We start from the raw sequence: 21,175 nt of genomic DNA on the forward strand, positions 1-21,175 counted from the left end.
CTTTTTTTTATGCATGTGGGTGACCATACTTAAGTCTGACCTAGTGGGAATTTCTAGGTTGAGTCAAACAGCCCCAGTTCAGAGGAGTTTCTTTTTTCCGGGATGGGTGGAGTGGGGGCGGGGGCGGGGGGGGGGGGGTGAGAAAGTGCATTTGAAAATCTAACTTTCCATCCTCTACAACTGGCAGGATCATACCTTTATGAGGGGTTGGTGGGCATAAGGAAGGAGCGGAAAGAGGATGAGTAACATCTCATAATCTCAACTTTGGTAACCACTTTTAATCACACAAGCAATATATAGACTTTCCTCTTGCAACGTAAAATAGGTCAAGACCCTCTGTGCAGAGAGGGGTAAGATCCATTTGAATAACCTCCCCAAATGTAACTCCTGTTACCTGTCTGATGTGCACCTTGCTGAAATTTTATTGTACATGGCATTCACATTACGTATCAAATGATTTACTGAAGACTTTTGGAGCACTGTCGCGATGGGGGAGAGAGTGCTTAGGCTGTCCCCCCGCCCCCACTCTCCAGTCTCTTTTTGGCGGGGAAAGTGGGGAAGTGTTACCGTGAGAAGATAGAGCATATTTCGCGTTTCACGGGATCGGGGTTGGTGCTCCTCAGTAATTAGCTTTTCCTACTTTTTTTTTTTTTTGCAATGAGAAGAAACGGTCAGGGTGTCAGGACTTTATGGACACATTTCAGGTAGAGGCAGGGTAGATGGAGATCAACCCGTTTTTAAAAAAATTCCACTTTTTACCGTAGAAGGTGAGGAACGTGGACACACGTGAACCCTCATGGCACGTGTGTGTGTGTGTGTGTATGCACGCGCGCCCCCTAGCTGCCCCCACCCCCTCAAGGGCACAGCAGGTTCTTCACTGGTGGCCGGGTTACACCTGACTGCCCGGCCCTCAGGGGGTCAGGTGCTTTCCCGGGAGTAAGTGGGAGGGTGTGCGTGTCGGGGTGGTGGCGGAGATCCCCTCTCCCGTGATCCCCCGCGGCGGGGCTGGACTTCGGCGCGGTCCGCGGAGAGCCGCGACTAGCGCAGGGAGCCGGAGGACAGTCCGCTCGCCGCGCCGGCCCCGCCCAAGGCCCCGCCCATCTGATCTGACCCCGCCCCTCTGCCCTGGCCCGGCGGGCGCCGGCACCGCCCCTCTCTCCCAGCATGCCGTGCGGTAGCGGCGGCGCGGCGGGCGGAGCCGGGAGGCGGGGAAGCAGTGGCTGTGTGAGCGTGGGGCGCCGTCGCCACCGCCTCCTCCTCGCTGTCCTCCTCCTCCTGGGCCCGGGCGTCGCGGGCCGCGGACGGCCCTGGAAGAGAAGTCGCCTCCCCTTCCTCCGCCTCCCTCGCGCCGCGGCACTCCCGCCTCCTCGTCCTGCGCTGCGGGCTCAGGCGGAACCCGGAACGGCCGTCCGCCTCCCCCGCCCTCCGCCGCCTCCTCCTCCTGCTGCTGCTCGGCTTCCTCCTCAGCCCCGGGCCGGAGCGGAGTGTCGGCGGCGGCCGGTTCGGGCGGCGACTCGCGCTTCTTCGGGCGGCGGCGCTTGGCCATGTCGTGTCGGGGAAGGTAATGAGCCGCAGAGCCCCGGGGTCTCGGCTGAGCAGCGGCGGCGGCGGCACCAAGTACCCGCGGAGCTGGAATGACTGGCAACCCAGGTAGGTGAGCCGGCGCCCAGCCCGCCGCCGCGACCCCGGGCCCCGCCTCGGGCGGGCCGAGGCCTAGGACCGCCGGGGTGGGAGGCGCGGCCTAGGCTCTCCGTACACCCCCGCCCCCCCCACTGAAAACCGGGCGCGGCTTCCTGGGTCCCCTCCCGCCCCGGCCGGGGAAGGAAGGCCGCTGGGAGGCGAGGCCTAAATGCCTCCCCTTTCCCTGCGCTTGAGTTCGGGGGCTGGAGTCGAGAACCCGGTGCTGCGGCAGAAGGCACTGGCCTAGGAATTGGGTTCAGGATGGTGAAGGAAGGGGGACCAGGTTGTGGGGGTGGGTTGACTTACCACCTTCCCCTCAAGTTGGGCGTTGAGTTTGAGGGATCCTGAGAGTATTGGACCCTTTCTGTTTATCCATTAACTTCCCTGATCCCTCACCCGCTTAGCCCCCACGTGAAAGATTTTTCCTTAACAGCGATCTCTATTGTGACCCCCCCCCCCCCCCACGTGTTAGTCTTAAAAAAAAAAAACAACCAACCACTCCCGAGTCTTTACTCTGACAACAGGGTAGTTGTGGAGCGTGAGCTGAGATTGTGACTGTGTTAATGAGGACCGACCAAACCTGGTGCTGAAGAGTGAAGTGCAGGGGCAGTTAATTGGGCGGAGAGAGTTCCTACCTGGACACTTGAGCCGACACTCGTTTAGAGGAATAGAGAATTTGTTTTGGTTTTAGAAAGGTTTGGGGCCTAGTTGGAAGTGGATATTTGGAAAATCGACTGTTTTTTATTATTCTCCTGTTTCTTTTTGGCCTCCCCACGCTGGTTGCAGGATCTCAGCTGCCCTACTAGGCATCGAACCTGGGCCTGGGCAGTGAAAGCCGGGAATCCTCACCACTAGGCCACCAGGGAACTCCTTAAGGAGCATTGACTTTAAAAAAAAAAAATTAAGTTTCATGTCTTTCTGAGTAATCATGGGGCAGTTGTACCTCATTTAGGACTGATTTATTCTTACCTCTCTTACTGAATAAGTGGTTGTAATAGACTATTGGAACTTCGCCCAGTGCCTAGAAGAACTCCCTAAACGTATGTAATATTTTAGGCTTAGTTGATTCATTGTGCTCTCATACTTTGACGCACACGTGTATTATGATTACCCAGGACCTCGGCAGATAAATGTTAGACACACACGTTGTTGGGATGACTTTTGCTTCTTAATGGTATGTGTAATTCCAGCAGTGTTTGGAAATTAGTAAGATGTTAGAATGTAACACTTAAGACTTGATAGTAAAATAAAAATAATCTTTTGGCTAATGAGTGGTGCACATCTTATTCTGTTTAATATGCCTTTTCAAATCCTGTGTCTGTTGAGAACAGGTGACTTTAAAAGCTAGTACTTGAGCCTAGAATTGAGATGTTGAGCAGTTAAAAAAGTTTGGAAAGCATAGTTTTACTCTTCCTTTGCCACTTAGGGTTTGTGCATGCTTCACATAAAATCAGTTAACTAGTTTGGTATTTTTTTAAAAAAAATCTGTAATTGACATTCTTAGTTGTTTTATATGCTTGTTGTAATGTGTAAATTTAATTTTTTTTCACCTATTGACTACATGATAAATGAGTATGATTTGACATTTGAGAGGTCTTTGACAGATTTCCCATTATTTTTCAGTACTGTGGTCAGCATATGTAAAAGAATGCACATAGTATCCCTTTAGAGGACTAAAATGCCCTTCACAAATAGTCCTAGAGTTTCTGGAAAAGAATTGTAGCTTGTGGCTCTGAGTAAATGCAGTAGCATAGTTGCAGCTATGGGTTGAGATCACCTGGCTTCATTCGACTGATACGAAGCAGGGTGGCTTATATAGTTATGGAATATATACATGGGTTATTAATTTTATTCATATTTTCTTCTTTTAAATACTTTATTTCTTGGCTGTATGTTGGGTAGGCTGTGTATTCTTTGAAGCTGTGCTCTGTTACAAAGTCTCAGAACTTACTGCCTAGGTTACAGTTAATTCTTGTTTAGTCCCAACTCCTTTGCGACCCCAGGGACTGTGTCCATGCCAGGCTATTCTGTCTGTTGGATTTCCCAGGCAAGAATACTGGAGTGGGTTGCCATTTCCTTCTCCAAGGGATCCTCCTGACCCAGGGAACAAACCCATGTCTCCTGTATTGGTGGGCGGATTTTTTTTTTTTTTAACCACTGAGACACCTTGACAGCCCATGAGTTGATAAGGATGTTGGAAATACTTGACTTTTTCAGAGGAGAGAACAGAAAGGTACTGATAATATACCACAGCAAAACTTGATTTCTTTGCATGGTTGCCTAGTTGTTTTGTTAAATAGCCAATTAAAAAAAAAACAACTCAGGTGTTTGCCAAGTCATAAATTTTCATGAGTTAAATTTGAGGTGGTTGTTATTCTGTTCCCTCTTCACTTTAGAAAGGTGACAGACTCCAGTTAACTGAGAGAAGGGAGGTCAATTTTCCCCCTTGTTTAAATGGGGGTTCGTTTCTCTCAGCAACTTCAAATGCAAGCAGATTCCTTATGGTTCATCAGAATCATTTTGGTTTAAAAAGATTATTTGCCTTTCTGTGCCAATTCTCTTCCTATTTTGGTTCTCTTTCCCTTAATTTAGACGTTTTAAAAAACAGGATTTTAAAAAGGCGACTTTCGGTTGGTTTCTTTTCAGTGTTTGTCTGTCTGGAAACTATTGAGTTAGTAGTGATGGCCACACATGATACTTCATACATGTTGACAGGAAGTGTTCCAGGTGGCTGAGTAGACTTGTGTCATGTGGGAACAGAGCAAGCCCACCTTTGCTAAAAGCATACATCTTAGCAGAAAGCCTTTTTATTGCCGTGTCTTATAGGGTTCATTTACTGTACTCTTCTTTAACATTTAAGAATGATGATGCAAATGAGTGGTCTTATTGCCACTGACCAGTCTCTTCTTTTCTTGACTTTATTTTGGAAAGTAAGCTTCTAAGTATACCAGTCAAGATAGAGATCGGAATGATTTGTTTAAAAATTAAGTGTATATAGGAGTTTTCTTGTGGTTCAGTGGTTAAGACTCTGGGCTTCCACTGCAGGGAGCGTGAGTTCCATCTCTGGTCAGGGAACTAAGATCCTGCATATCTTGCAGTACAGCCAGGAAAAAAAAATCAATGTATAATTACATTGTTCATTTTAAAACTCCAGATGACAAGATTAATTTGACATTGGAGTCAAATACAGATTAGTTCAACAAACAAGAGGAAGCATTCAGGTCAACCCAAAACACATAATTTTACTTCCACACTTGGGAGTCTTTAGACTTTATTTAACAGATATATATTGATGTCTTACTGTGCTCAAATTTAAGTCTTTCTACAATTCTAAAAAGATGAGACTGTATATTAAAAACAGCTTCCACTTTTGGTAAAATGTAGACAGATTGAAGTTTTCACAGTACAAATACCTTCATTCTCTATTGTCACAGACCAGAAGATAGGGAAGAGGCCTGTGAAGATGGAAAAGCCAGAAACTAGTATGTCTGGCATTGTGAGAAGCTGGATTTTTGAAACTAGAGTTGTCTATTTCAGCCTTTTATGAACCTGTACTGTCGGATATCCATAGATGCATAATATAGTGAAGTACATTTTACAACTATAAATAGAGCTTTAGTTGGACAGAATTTAAAGATTGCCAGTTCAGTACCACATTTTTTCAAGGACATTAAGCAGCTTCAGAGATTATGTATGGGTATTTAATTTAGGGGAAAAGTTTATTTTTTCATTATAGAATAACATATATTCCTTATGAAATAATTGTATCTTTAAACTGAACCCTTCTCCCTCTTCTTTTTTGGTCCTTTCTTAAGATGGGAGCATAACTGAAGGGTTTTTTAAATATTAAGAGACAGAGACTGTGAAATATTCTAATTCAATGAAAATATTCTGCTTCAGAAAATAGAGATGCTGTAGGGATTTTTATAACTAATAGAGCCACTGTCGTTAAGGAGGTTGTTGGTTGGTATGGGAGATAACGAAGGGCTTTGTAAAAGGTAGAGCATTATATGGATATTAATTGTGATACAATTCTTGGTATAATTCTTTTTACATGTGATTTACAGTTTAAAACCTGGAGAGTCAGAGGAAGGAAAGCTATACAGTTGAGTGGGGGGTGGCGGGGCCGTGAAATTCATCTGTTCTATTTTGACAGTAAATTTGGAGGGGATCTCACAAATAGAAGATGGTAGATAATGGCAAAATGCAGGCTGTCCTTGGTAAAAAAAAAAAAGATTCCCAGATTGGTTAGAAAGACGGATGGGGTATTTGTGAAATGTGATACAAATAAGAAGTGAAGCTTAAGCGCTGGAGTGCGGCTGTATTGTCGCTCTTGAATCATATTGGAAATGTGTTTGGAAAGACTTTAGGGAGCTGTTGAAGTTTTACCAGCATGGAAGTGGCATAATTGAAGATTGTTGGTGTGTGTGTGTATTTAAGTGTAACCACAGTAGGAGGCAGTTGAACACTAGACAGAGACTGTTAAGGACCTGAATACTCTGTTTATAATTCATGGTTTAAATTCAGACAAAAATATTCAGCTCAATATATGGAATTTTCAAAAGCAAAAGCCCCCCATTTGTTATTTGGTGTTGATTGAGGGTGATCACTAAAGTGATACTTAAACCTGCTCACAATTCAGTTCAGGTTAGGGCACTTACATTATATAGAATGATCATATACATAAAATGGAGTGTGGTTGATGTTTTTTGTGAACATTGAGTTCTCACAACTTTTAAATTTAGGCTTTCCTGCCTTCATTGCTTGGTACTTGCTTATTTGCATTTCTTTGCCAATCCTAATAATCAAACCTAAAATAAATCCCTGAGACAGTTTTCAGTGGACCTCTCTTTATGGATTCACACAAGCTGTCATTTGTTTGGTATCTTTTCATATTGTTTTTTTGGTTACCTGTCTTTGGTTGTCTTAAAGTTTTCTTAAAATCCATTTAATGTTGGGGACTACAAAGTAAAACATATTTTCTCTTGTATAGCGATCTAACAGTGAAGATTGCAGACATTTTGTGATTTAACTCCTGTATGAAATACTCCAGCTTATTAGTTTTTTTAATGTAGACTATAACCTCTTAAATTTTTATGGAGATATTTGTGTTTTTCTTGGTTTTTCAAAAATTGAGGTATGATTGACATACAGCATATTAGTTTCAGGTGTGTGTACATTTAAAAAATATATTTATTTATTTGGCTGCATTAGGTCTTAGTTGTGGCGTGCAGGATCTTCCTTGCATCATGTGTAATCTTTCGTTGTGGCACATGGATTGTCTACTTGTATAGCTCATGGGCTCAGTATTTGCAGGGTATGGTGTCTCTAGCTGTGGCGCGTTGGCTTGTTTGCTCAGTGGCACCTGGGGTCTTAGTCATCTGTATTGTAAGGCAGAGTCTTAACCACTGGACCATGTATGTTTTTATTATGGGAAGTCCCATGTATGTTTTTATTATGTTAGTTCTGCTCCATCTTATATTAGTTGATTGTACTTTTCCTCTCTTAGTTGAATTCTTTTTTGGGCTCTTTTTTTGAACTTGTTACTTTTTTGAGAAAAAATTTATCCGTGTGTAGATCCAGTGAATTTCACAAATGCCTACACCTGTGTAACCATGACTCTGATCAAGATACAGATACACAATGACTTTGCAGCTGGATAACTTCCCTTCCCACTGCACCTTGTCCCACCCTCACCACCAGACCAAACCAGAACAGAACCTTGGCAGACTGTACATGTGGATCTTGCCTTAAAGTTATTATAGAAAGGAAATATTTGAATATTATCTTGTAATTTATTACCAACTTATGGTTTCTGCAGATTGATAACCTTATCATCTTCAACATATTTCTGTTATTCCTTTTTTGCTATAAACAAACTTGGGATCTCTGAAGAGCTTTGTGAAAGTAGTTTCAGATGGATCTACTGTTAACCTTTTCAGGCATTTGAGTCCTGGACACAGAGGAGCTCTTCTGAGTTTGTTGGCTAAACTTCTTCCTGTGAGGTAACAGGTTCATAAACCTCTCTTGCACCTACTGTTTCTTGTGCTGTCTCTACTGTAAGCATTGTGCTTCCCTTAAGATCCTTTCCCTGCCTCTGCCCTCTGTACTCCTTCTTTCCAAATCTTGCTACAAATCTACAGTGAAAGCTAACTGTGCTGGGCACTTCAGTCTTTTTTTTTGTTGTTCCCCCAACTAGTTTAAATCCCCGAGGGTTGAGTGTGAGTTATTTTCTCTGCTGCTTCTGTGTACTTGCCCCGAAGCACTCCCCAGACTAATTTCTGCCTTATTTAGGGCCTTTGAATATCCTGTTCTTGCGTGTAGCTACCACATAGATTGCTTTTCTCGGAGTGCCTGACCTGGGTGTTTTCATGCTGTTTTAGGCTAATTGCCACCCCTCAGTGAGAAGCAGCAGCCTTCTCTAATAATACTCACTGTATGAGTTTTTTGTGTATCTTCTCCATAATGATTTTCCCTCTGTATCCCTCCTTTCCTATTAGTGCATCAATAAATAGTAAACGCTCTAAATCTGAGTGTTCTTTCTCATCTAAATATGTGAAAATGGAATTCTGCAGGTTTATTTTTGTGTTAAGAGTTAACTTCAAGGCTTAGAACACTTACTGTAGGAGACGTTTTGAGGGAAACTTCCTTACACAGTGGCCTGGTTAGCCTGAGGCAGCAACTTCATTCAGTTGATTGAGAAAGTTCAAAGGGACAGTGTTCTGGTGGGCTGAGGTGGCCAGATCAAACTAGGGCCATGGAGTTTTATCCATCTTGAAGAAATACTTTGCTCACATATTTATTTATTTAAAAAATATGTTTATTCATTCGGTTGTCCTGGATCTTAGTTTTTGGGTGTGGAATTTAGTACCCCAATCAGGGATTGAACACGGGGCTTCTGTATTGGGGGTGTATAGCCATCAGAGCCGCTGGACCACCAGGGAAGTCTCTGCTCACGTATTTCAAGTTAGTTTACACACTGACAGTTTATCCCATATCTGTTTGTACATTATTTGAGTAGTCTAATCACGAAAAAGTTAAGCACTGGGTTGAGCCTCTTTTGGCCTTCCATTAGAATGCCTGAGAAAACAAACCTCTTGCCAGTTGTATGCCTACTGATTGGGGAATGACTGAAACCCCAAATTCCAAGATCAACAAGTTTCTTTCATAGTCATCTTCACACCCTTTGAAAAAAGGAGATTGTGTCCCTGTTAGAAATCATTCCTTCGGAAGTTACTGTTGCTATTCATAGTGTGTCTGGAATCTCATGTTTATTATGTAAAAATCTTTTACAGACTTTCTGTGTTTATTAAAATCTTTTTCAAAAGAGGAGTTTCCAGGAAATTTCCTGGCGGTCAGTGGTTAGGGCTCAGCTCTTTCACAGTTGGGGCTTGGGTTCGATCACTGGTAGGGGAACTAAGATCCCACAAGCCTGGAGGCCAAAAAAAAAAAAAAGGATATCAGAATTGTAATTTGCTTTTTGGTATGGAGTTTCCTAAATTATGCTATATCTTTTTTTTTTTAATTAGGAATGGCATTACTTTTTTTTCCTTTATCTTTTTTAATCAATAAAGAACCTTGACAGTGCTCTTATAGGTCCTCGAGAAAGTTATTGTAGGCTCTGCAGTGGCTGAATTATATGTATATTTATGCAGATTAAAAAAATGTTAAGCTTAGTATTTAGTATATATTTATTTTGAGGTGGTATCTATATTAATATCTTTCTGCCGGTTAGTCAAGAGGCTTCCATAGTAAGCATGTCTTGGTCAATATAGTGATATATTTTAGTTTTTCCTCCGTATTTGACAGCAGTGACAACAATTTTATTTTTTTACTGCTGAAGTTCTTTGAATTAAAAAACTTCCCTCTTAAATTGAAAATTTTTCTTTTTAGTATTTTAATCTGATTTTAAAAGATGTGTGTATATTGTTTGTGTAATTGGAATTTTAATTTTCAACTTGTAATATTTAGTTCTTTGAAACAACTCATGACTCTTTGCTATTTCCGTTTCTTGAAGGTCTTCATAGTTTATATTCCTGATAACATGAGACCTGGAACCCTTGTCTGAATTATATAACTTTATTTCTAGTACCTTTGCTTTGATTCTAATGCTGAAAATTCAGACTCATTGCCCTAATGACAGTGTATGTTGGCTTCCTGCGATTTGTCAGAAATTAAGCAGAAAAATCTATTAATGTGAGGAAAGATGTCAGGCTTTTTTCTGTCCTCTGTGTAATGGGACTCTTCTGATTAGATGACTAAAAAGAGTCAAAGATGATTACCAGTATCACACAGTATGTTAAAGATGAATTAATACGTATTTAATCAGAAAAAAAGTACATCCTGGATTTTCTTTTCTAAAAAGATTGATTTTCTTGCTGTCCTTCTATTCTTTTGATAAAGGTAAAGTGAAAATGGTTTCCCAAAAGTAAGATAATGAAACTTGGGATATAGTGTCTTCATTAGTCTGGTTTATAGAGAAATCTACCTTGAGGCACTGTTTGTATTGTTTTTGTAGGACTTGAGTTAGACTTTTGACTGTTAGAAATGATAAATTGTCCTTATTTGAAATATTGAGATCATTTTAATATATGGTGTCTTGTTTCTTTTTTTGAAAATACTGGAATTAAAGATAAATTTGTGCTTAATGAAGATTGTGTCCTTTTATTTACTTAAAGTGGCCCATCTTGCATAGCTTCTATAATGCTAGTGTTCCTTGTGTTTTTATTGTAATCTTATTGAAGGTATAAAACTTATACTACAGTGCTCTTCTCCCCCCTCTTTTAGTCTATTTAAAAATCCACTTGTTGTCTTAATACAGTTACATTGGAGGAGTTAAAAATAGAATGAGAGTGTTTTAGATTCTTCTCTAAGATATTTGCTTTTAAGAATGTGTGCATTTTTAGTTTTTTTTCTTTACAAATATTTCTCTTGAGAGGCTGGTGTCATGAAAACAGCAGTGTACTAAGCATGAGAAGATAGAGGTCTTTTGTACTGGCATTACCAGCTGTCCCTCAGGAGGTAGTTCTTGCTTTTCCTAAGATAATAGGGTTGTGTGGGGTAAAGATAAAGTTTGGCAAATTACTTTCAAAACTGTCAAGTACTGTACAAATGATACTTATGTTGCCACATCTGAATCAAATTAAGAATTTTAAAGAAAGTTCCTCTTTTATTGCTTCCTCAAAGAGTTTTAGAATTGACTACACACATAGACCTAGACTCAAGTTCAAATTTCATTTTTCTCTTCTAATACTCTTAAGTACCACAATGTGTATATGTATGTATAGTTACTTATAAAAATTTCACAAAGGGCATTTATGTCAAGTCTCACAGAGGTTATATGACTAGAAGCTCATATAATTGTTAAATTTGTTGTTTTTCTCTATATCTTATAAGTCACACTCTTAGAATTTGATACCAATTGAAACTGTGGGCCAGCAAAAATAATCTAATCTTTGTGACCACATTTACTGTAGAGAAGGTGCAGTGGAATTAAATACAGACGGGGTAGGTTAGAAGGTAGTTTGTACCTTACTTAACTTTCATTATACAGTTGGAATTTAAGAACTAATTCTTGTAAGAACATCAGTTGAATGCTGCATTGTGTTTCTCTCCCTTATTCTAGTATGTATGCATGTTTGATTTAAAGGGATTGGGGGAATCCTGAAAAGGGTTGACTCTGCCAGTGTAATAGTTTGAAGTATGTACAAAAAAGGAAGGACCATATATATCATCTAAACAGATATGAATTAATGAAATTTTGTATCATTATATAATGTATATACTATATTAAGCTATCATGAAATTTTGGTACTGTTTTAAATTATGGCACTATAAATTTACTCAGAATGGGTCAATGCTCTCTCCTAAGGAACTTCATATCTAAAAACTGACTTTTTTTCTATCATTGTAAGGTTTTTATTTTATACCACTTAAATCAATCTGATACATGTGTGTTTAGTGTAAAATATACTAGAAGAAAAAGATAGGGTTTGTATAGGCTTTTTGAGTTTGTATAGGCCTTTTGAGTTTAAAGTGGCTTAAGTGATGATTTTGAACTGTTTCATAACTTTCTCAAACTTATGGCTACTTTAAATACCTCAGTGTATTTCTGGCTCCTGCTGAGCACAGTGGGAGCAGTGTTTCCTGGCTCTTCTTGATTGCTGCTTACTAGTATGTTTCAGTAACTACCCCAAACTGACTTCATTTAATAAATATTTCTACAGTTGAAAGAATAATGTGGTTTTTGTGAGAAGTGTCTCCATTTTCCGATTATTTGATTTAGGAGTCCATGTTTTTTGAGATAATATCTGTGAGACCTTCTTATTTGTTTATGTTTAAGTAGGGGAGGATACTTAAACTTAACACTCCAGCATTCAAAAAACAATGTAGGGAGGATACTTAAACTTAAAACTCAGCATTGAAAATACTGAGATTATGGCATCCAGTCCCATCACTTCATGGCAAATAGATGGGGAAACAGTGGCAACAGTGGCAGACTTAATTTTCTTGGGCTCCAGAATCACTGCAGATGGTATTTCCAACCATGAAATTAAAAGACACTAGCTCCTTGGAAGAAAAGCTAGGCAGCTTAGAAGAGAAACCTAGACAGCATATTACAAAGCAGAGACTTTACTGACAAAGGTCCGTCTAGTCAGAGCTGTGGTTTTTCCAGTAGTCAGGTGTGGGTGTGAGAGTTGGACATAAAGAAGGCTGAGCGCTGAAGAATTGATGCTTTTAAACTGTGGTGTTGGAGAAGACTCTTGAGAGTCTCCTGGACTGCACGGAGATCAAACCAATCAATCCTAAAGGAAATCAGTCCTGAATATTCATTGGAAGGACTGATACTGAAGCTCTAATACTTTGGCCACCTGATGTGAAGAGCTGACTCATTGGAAAAGACCCTGATGCTGGGAAAGACTGAAGGCAGGAGAAGGGGATGACAGAGGACGAGATGGTTGGATGGCATCACCGACTCAATGGACATGAGTTTGAGTAAGCTCTGGGGGATGGTGAAGGACAGGGAAGCCTGGTCCATGGAGTCACAAAGAGTCGGACACGACTGAGTGACTGAACAGCAAAGGAGAGGATGTGGCTGTTTCAGAAACAGCTCTGAAAAAGAAGTTCCAGTGCTTAGGTAGGAGGGTTTACCATACATATTTTATCACTGATTACAGGTAGTATGTTTCTTCACCAATTTGGTGTTAATAGTGTATTTCCTACCCCAGGATACCTAAGATGATAGGTCCTAGAGGAGTTACTGGAGATGTTGAAAGGAATCAGGGTCCATTTAAAAATCCAGTTGCTGTCTTAGTATAGTTGTGTTGGTAAAGTTAAAAGTAAAACCAAGAAGTTCAGGTTTCTCTTAGGTGTATTTATTTTTTAAGAGGATTGGAGTGGGGGGGGTCACGTGTCTAATTTGAGAATGCACTAAAGATGTTTCTGGTAATATCTCTGTTGAAAATCATGTGTGGAATATGAAATTCAGTGTCTTTTCCATGCTTGCCACTATATTTGAGATATGTGGTGTTTGTTAAGAGGTGCATGTTAGAATATTGCTCTTTTGTTGCCCAAATCCTTGACTATGCCCAGGACTTGTAGGGTATACCATACCATTATGGCAATAGAGCCTAACTCGATAATAGTTTTCTTAAAAAATACCTTTGTCGATTGCATAATATTTATGTTTTCTTAAAAACAGAGACATTACTTTGCCAACAAAGGTCTGTCTAGTCAAGGCTATGGTTTTTCCAGTAGTCGTATATGGATGTGAGAGTTGGACTATAAAGAAAGCTGAGCGCCGAAGAATTGATGACCAGTCCATCCTAAAGGAGATCAGTCCTGAATATTCACTGGAAGGACTGATGTTGAAGCTGAAACTTCAGTACTTTGGCCACCTCATGTGAAGTACTGACTCCTTGGAAAAGATCCTGGTCTGGTAAAGATTGAAGGCAGGAGGAGAAGGGGACAACAGAGGATGAAGTGGTTGGATGGCATCACTGACTCAGTGGACAGAAGTTTGAGTAAACTCCGGGAGTTGGTGATGGATAGGGAAGCCTGGTATGCTGCAGTCCATGGGGTTGCAAAGAGTTGGATACCACTGAGTGACTGAACTGAACTGTGTTTTCTTAATATGTTAGGAGTGATTTTTGGCAATCACATCATTTTTCTTGACGTGTAAAAAAAAAAAAGTGATGATTAACATTTCTTATAAAACACTCTGCCTTTTCATTGATTAGAGTCCCAATCTGGTTTCAAGACTTTTCCTTTTAGGATTCCTTTAGTGTTTATCTCTTGGTGGTGGTGGTGTCGCTTAGTCGTGTCTGACTCTTGCGACCCCATGGACTGTAGCCTGCCAGGCTCCTCTGTCCATAGGAATTCTCCAGGCAAGAATACTGGAGTGGGCTGCCATTTCCTTCTCCAGTGATCCTTAATCTTCTCTATCCTCAAGGGTTATGTTTGGCATTTAGTTGAAGAGTTTGGGTGGGGATGAGGGGGTGGGACATGTTTCTTTGTAGACTTTCAGTCCCTTTGTCTTATTCTACTAGGGAGGTCATGGAGTAAGGGATTTCCTTTCAGTCTTGGCAATTTCCCAGGCTGAATGGGATGTTTCTAAAGTACTTCCAGGACTTGCTGACAAAAGAGAAAGATAAGCAATGCAAAAATGGTAGCTGAAGCAGAGTTTTATTTAAGGCTGTAAACCAACATGTGTTAAAAATAAACTTGAGAGTAAGTCAAATTAATGTGGTGCTTTAGATTCGGGAGCCTTCAGGTGACCAATTATTTAGCATTAACAAAATTTTTTTTTGTTAAATACCGAGAATTGAATTCATATTTGTATTGAAGATTAAAAGCATATCAGATTTTATTGCTATCAGTATTTTTAATGCCTAGTAAGATATGAATTTATGCCAGATGAAGTACATAATACTTAACAAACTTAAAATAGATTAGAAGTGGATTGCCTGCCTCTATCTCAAGCAGTGATTTTTCTGATTTTGCTCGCCATGGTGCTTTGACGCTTGTGTCAAAAATTGATGCTTTTGCACTGTGGTGTTGGAGAAGACTCTTGAGTGTCTCTTGGACTGCAGGGAGATCAAACCAGTCAATCCTAAAGGAAATCAGTCCTGAATATTCATTGGAAGGACTGATGGTGAAGCTGAAACTCCAATACTTTGGCCACCTGATGAGAAGAACTGACTCATTGGAAAAGACCCTGGTGCTGGGAAAGATTGAAGGCAAGAGGAGAAGGGAACGTCAGAGGATGAAATGGTTGGATGGCATCACCGACTTGATGGAGATAAGTTTGAGCAAGCTCTGGGAGTTGGTGATGGACAGGGCAGCCTGGTATGCTGCAGTCCGTGGGGTCACAAAGAGTCAGATATGACTGGGCGACTGAACTGAGTGCTTTGACTCTTTAAAAAATTTTTTTGAAAATGAGTAGGCAATATGAGTAGGTTTCTTTCTGTATCCTGCCTAGGTTAATCCTTCCCGAGCTTAAAGTTCAGACACTAAGAGAAGTTTAGTTAGTGCTATATACTATCTGCATTCCTCAGAACAACTCTAGGGCATGTAAATTATATCTCAATAAGTCAAACATAAAGGAAATAGTGTGTTTCTTTACAGTAAAGGTATAAAAATAAGTAAAAGACCATCGGGCTTCCCAGGTGACACAGTGGTAAAGAATCTGGTAAATTCTTTACTGTTTGGTAAATTTAGACACTAACAGTCTTTGATTTCACTGGAGAGTATCCAGTGTTACATTTTTGCTTTTCCATTGAAGAAGAAGAAGAAGTGAAGTCACTCAGTTGTGTCTGACTGTTTGCAACCCCATGGACTGTAGCCTACCAGGCTCTTCAGTCCATGGGATTTTCCAGGCAAGAGTACTGGAGTGGGTTGCCATGTCCTTCTCCAAGGGATCTTCCCGACCCAGGGATTGAACCTGGGTCTCCCGCATTGTAGGCAGACGCTTTACCCTCTGAGCTACCGGGGAAGCCCCATTGAAAATGACTACTAAATTTGGTAGGCAATGAAAAACATGAAATATCAAATTATTACAAATCAGTGGCCTTTTGTGTGCTCAGTTGCTCAGTGGTGTCTGATTCTGTGTGACCCCATGGACTGGAGCCTACCAGGCTCCTCTGTCCATGGAATTTTCCAGTCAAGGATACTGGAGTGGGTTGCCATTACCTCCTCCAGGGGATCTTCCCAACCCAGGGATGAAACCCACATCTCTTATCTCCTGCATTGGGAGGTGGATTCTTTACCACTGTGCCACCTGGGAAGCCTGATGGTCTTTTACTTATTTTTATATCTTTAAAGAAATATGTAAAGAAAATAAAGAAAAAAAAATGACCACCACAGTCAAGCTATCAATAGTTCCATCATCCCCTCCACCCTGCACCCCCAAGTTTCCTTGTTCCCTTTTATAGTCAACTTCCCCTAGTCCTTTATAACGACTGGTCTCCCCGCCCCTCCCCCATAATTTTGTCTTTTCAAGAATGTTATAAATAAGTTTTGAAAAAAATTGTGGTAAAATACACATAACCTTTACCATTTTACAATTCATTGGTATTAAGTACATTCACAGTGTGTGCAGCTGTGACCAACATCTAGTTCCAGAGCTTCTTGTCACCCCAGATTGAAACCCAGTACCAATTAAGCAATCACTCCCAATTTTCCCCTCTTCCCAGCCCCTTGCAACCACAAATCTACTTTCTTTATGGATTTGTCTATTCTGGATATGTCATATAAATGGAATCATGTAATATGTAGTCTTTTATGTCAGACCTCTTTGACTTAGTATAACATTTTCAAGGGTCATCCATGTTGTAGTAGGTATGGCTGAGTAATCTTCCATTGTATAGATTTACACATTTTGTTTATCCATTCATTGTTTGATGTGTATTTGAGTTTCTGCCTTTTTGCTACTGTAAATAGTGTTGTGGTGGACATTGATGTGTAAGTTTTTGTTTGAACGTTTTTCAGTTCTTTGGGGCATATACTTGGGAGTCAGTTGGAGTCAATTTGTTGAATCATGTGATAGTTCTCTGTTTAACTCTTTGAGGAAATGCCAAACTGTTTCTGAAGTGGTTTCTAGCATTTTACATTGTCATAAGTAATGTATGGGGGCTCCAAATTTTCCAGCTCTCACAACATTAGTTATTCACCATTAACAGATTTTTTTACTCTTCTAATGGGTGCTTTCTCTCTGTGGTTTTGATTTGCATTTTCCTCCAGGTGGCGCTAGTGTTAAAAGAACCCACTTTCCAATGCAGGAGACATAAGAGGCTTGGTTTTGATCCCTGGATCAGGAAGATTCCCTGGAGAAGGGAATGGCAACCCACTCCAGTGTTCTTGCCTGGGAAATTTCGACAGAGAAGCCTGGTGGTCTACTGCCCGTAGGGTCGCAAAGAGTCAGACACAATTGAAGTGATTTAGCACGCATTTGCCAGTGAAATTGAGCAAGTTTTCATGTGCTAATTGGCCATATGTATATCTTTGGAGACATGTATCTATTCAGGTCTTTTGCCCATTTTAAAATTTGAATGTTTTCTTGCTTAGTTATAGGAGTTCTTTATATACTAGACTCTTTAAGAGATACATGATTTGCAAGTATTTTCTCTGGTTTTGTGAGTGGTCTTTTCACTTGATAGTATGCTTTGCACAAAAATGAGACTTGTAATATGCATATTAAGTAGATTTAAAAAATTTAGAATTCATTTAAATGAATTACTGAATCCATCCCTTTCTGTTACTGGGTTCTTTTTTGTGTTACAAGACAAAGTTTTTACTTAAATAATCATGATGGATTTTGATCCAAGGCCATCTTCTAGTTTCCCTCCACTCTCCTTGCAGCATCATGCTGTTCTCCTTTCCCTATGAAAGGTGTGTGGTGTTAGATAATATTGTACATCTGCCTTCAGTGCTGGCATCTCAAACTGGTGAACAAATTGAAGCTAGTGTAGAACTACTAAAGTGCAAGCTAGTGTGATACTCTGAGTGCTGTAAGAGTTTAAAGAAAGTACTGAATCATAGGGTTTTTTCTCCCTTAAATCACAGAATATTTTATATTCCTAATTGGAATTTATACTAACAGTTCTTTTCTTTCTAGATTGTAAATTCTTAGAGGGTTGGGACTATCTTATTTAGTTCATCTTTTGGAGTTATTACTCTTAATTAGTGCTCTTGTAGAAAATAACCAAGAAAACATTGTTGATTTTTAATAGAACATATAGGAGAGGGAGTATGGGTTCTAGGTTGAATCTTGAAGAAAAATTAGTGTTGGGTTAAGTTAGGGGACAGCACTCTAGAGTAAAGAGAAAGACCTTGATTGTGAGCAGAGGCAGTCATAGGAAATAATTTTTTGCTCTCTGGGCAATGGGAATACAGTGATAAGCAACACTGACAGGCTCCTGCCCTTCTGGACTTTACAGTCTCCTGGCAGAACACAGTTAAATAAGCTGCTCCAATGGTGTAAGAGTTAAGGAACTGTTAGGTTTCAGGTAGTACTTATGTAACAGGGATTCCTAGTCAGTGTCAGGGGAATCAGAAACTTTGCAAAGGAAAGCTATAGCTTAAAGGACATTGAGAGATTAATGAGGGCCAAGGAGAAGGCTGTTCCATGCAGACAGGCTTAGCAAGGTGACGGGGCACTGAAAGAATGGGATGAGTGGGGCACAGAAGGTAAAAGTATTACGACAGTGTGGAGAGTTAGCTGAAAGGGGAAGTAAGGACCATAAGATGAAGATGGCAGTGGGAGGACAAAACATTTGTGTTTTATTAGAATTGTCTTTGTTGTAGTGTGGGGAGAAATGGAATAGAGGTGAGAACTAGAGGTGGAAAACATACTATTAGGTAGGTGTAAATGTAATTACAGTTGCAGACTGTGGATTTTAAATCATTATAACTAGGCTCAGACACATCTTTATTTACCAAAATAGGAACCATTGCAATCAACACGTTTTTGCCAATGAGAAATAAGTTTGTTTATTCCTGTAGTGTTAAAATTTGGGATTTGATGAACTCTTGGAAAGCATTTTCTGCCTCCTCCTGGTTGTGGAAACATTTTCCCTGCAAAAAGTTGTTGAGATGCTTGAAGAAAGTGGTAGTTGGTTGGTGAGAGGTTAGGTGAAGATGGCGGATGAGGCAAAACTTCGTAGCCTAATTCATTCAACGTTTGAAGTGTTGGTTGTGCAACATGCGGTCAGATGTGATGGAGAAGTGAATCCTTTCTGTTGCCCGATGCTGGCTGCAGGCGTTGCGGTATTTGGTGCATCTCATCAATTTGCTGAGCGTACTCTCAGATACAATGGTTTTGCTGGGATTCAGAAAACTGTAGTGGATCATACTCGCAGCAGACCACCAAGCAGTGACCATGACATTTTTTGGTTCATGTTTGGCTTTGGAAAGTGCTTTGGAGCTTTCTCTAGGTTCAGCCACTAAGCTGGTCATTGCTGGTTGTCGTATAAAATCCACTTTGCATCACACGTCCCAGTCCGATCGAGAAATGGTTCATTGTTGCGTAGAATAAAAGATGACACTTCAAAATGACAGTTTTAAAAAAATCTTTGGTCAGCTTATGCGACATCCACTGAGCTTTTTCACCTTTCCAGTTTGCTTCAAATGCCAATGACTGTAGGATGGTCGATGTTGAGTTCTTTGGCAGCTTCTTGTGTAGTTGTAAGAGGATCAGCTTTGATGATCTTCTGAGTGGTTCTTTGTCAACTTCTGGTGGCTGGCCATTGCACTCTTCATCTTCAAGGCTCTGGTCTCCTTTGCAAAAGTTTTGAACCACCACTGCACTATATGTTCATTAGCAGTTCCTGGTCCAAATGTGTTGATGGTGGGATGCCTCCGCTGCTTTATGGCACATTTTGAACTCGAGTAAGAAAATCACTTGGATTTGCTTTTTGTCTAACATCATTTCCCTAGTCTAAAATAAGTATAAACAGCTAGTTTGTGTCTACTTTGGCCACTTGATGCGAAGTACTGACTCATTGGAAAAGACCCTGACGGCTGGGAAAGATTGAAGGCAGGAGGAGAAGGGGATGACAGAGGATGAGATGATTGGATGGCATCACTGACTTGATGGACATGAGTTTGAGCAAGTTCCGGGAGTTGTTGATGGACTGGGAAGCCTGGTGTGCTGCAGTCCGTGGGGTTGCAAAGACTCAGACATGACTGAACAACTGAACTGAGCTGAAACAGCTAGTAATAAGTCATTAGCAAAAAATCATAAAGCGAGAAATGTGCTTTAAAATGATGTATAACATAACTACATTTAAGAATGTTTTCCAGTATCAAATGGCCAAGTTCAACAATGTGAAACTACAATTTCTTTTGCACCAGTGTAATATGTCTGTTTGACCAAATAGTGCCATTTGTTGGAAAATGCCCACATTTATTAAAGTGGGAGTTCTGGGAAGAAACGAGCCAGTTGTTGTGTTTGAAGCATTAGAACATTAAAAGTGCTTTTTTTTGTTTGTTTTGTTAAATACTTGGGTATATAGGTCTGGATCTCAGAGTGCACATCTTTGATGGAGGCCTAGATTTGGAAATCAATGTCATGCAGGTGATAAGTATTGCCATCAGCATAGTTTGCAGAAGAGATGAATAGAAGGCCTGTGGTCAAGCTTTGAGAAATTCCCAGGCTTAGTGGTTTGGTAGAAGAGGCTGAGTAAGCCTTCAGAGGTGCCTGAAAAAGCAGAAGTGGAAAGGTAGAAAGAAATACAGAATATAACATCCTATAAGCCAAAGGGAGGAAAGAATCTAGTTACTTTGAATTATCAGGATCTGACCCTGGGTTACTGTAAGGATTTTTAAAAGAAGTTTTCATTCAGCCCACTTCATTCCTCTCTAAGGCACCTTTGTGCAGGCTATAGCCTGATCAGCCCTGCTCAGCAGCCTTGTGAAAGCCTGCTTTGAAAGGATGAGTAAGGAGCAACCTGAAATATATCTTGCTTTTAGCAACCTGGAGGTCTTAGTTGGTTTTGCCAAAAGTGATAGAACAGAAGTCGGATTGGTGTAGACAGAGGAGCTAATAGAGGTAAAGAAATAATATGGGGAGGAGAGACGATTTTGTTTGGTTGCAAAGAGCAAAGGCAAATTGGTTGGTTGGAGGGATGTGGGATTGATGGGGTTTTTCTGTGTGTGTGTATGTGTTTTTAATTTGTTTTTATATTTTTAAGTGGGAGATATTAGAAAATTTTACATGTTTAAGAAGATTCAGTTTGGTGGAAAAGGTAGAGTCCACAGGAGAAAGATTATTTGAAAAGTTACGAGAAGGTAGAAATAGATGGAATCCCATAAAGTTCTAGAGTTGGGTGCCTATGTGTTATTGTATCTTTATTTTTCCTCTTGGTCAAGTAGAGAGAATGTTAGAGAAGTAAGGAGAGAGGGAGTAGGGAATTTAGGAGAGTGTTTGGAATCTGAAGAGAATGGGGAACAGATAGTGCCTGTGGAAGATGAAAGAACCTAGGAATGTGGTACTTAC

General features: G+C 40.5%; 1 protein-coding gene across 1 annotated transcript in view; it reads left to right on the forward strand.

The window, feature by feature from the left end:
* The first annotated feature begins 1,211 nt into the window (after positions 1–1,211).
* The window catches only part of LOC128071281 (serine/threonine-protein kinase SMG1), a 99,126-nt gene continuing 79,162 nt past the window's right edge, over positions 1,212–21,175 (forward strand). The window contains exon 1 of the mRNA XM_052664171.1: positions 1,212–1,650. Coding sequence (XP_052520131.1) covers positions 1,565–1,650 — 86 coding nt within the window. The 5' untranslated portion in view covers positions 1,212–1,564. The remainder of the gene's footprint in view (positions 1,651–21,175) is intronic.

The sequence above is a fragment of the Budorcas taxicolor genome, unplaced genomic scaffold, assembly GCF_023091745.1.
Source record: "Budorcas taxicolor isolate Tak-1 unplaced genomic scaffold, Takin1.1 scaffold329, whole genome shotgun sequence".
In the NCBI taxonomy this organism is placed as follows: domain Eukaryota; kingdom Metazoa; phylum Chordata; class Mammalia; order Artiodactyla; family Bovidae; genus Budorcas; species Budorcas taxicolor.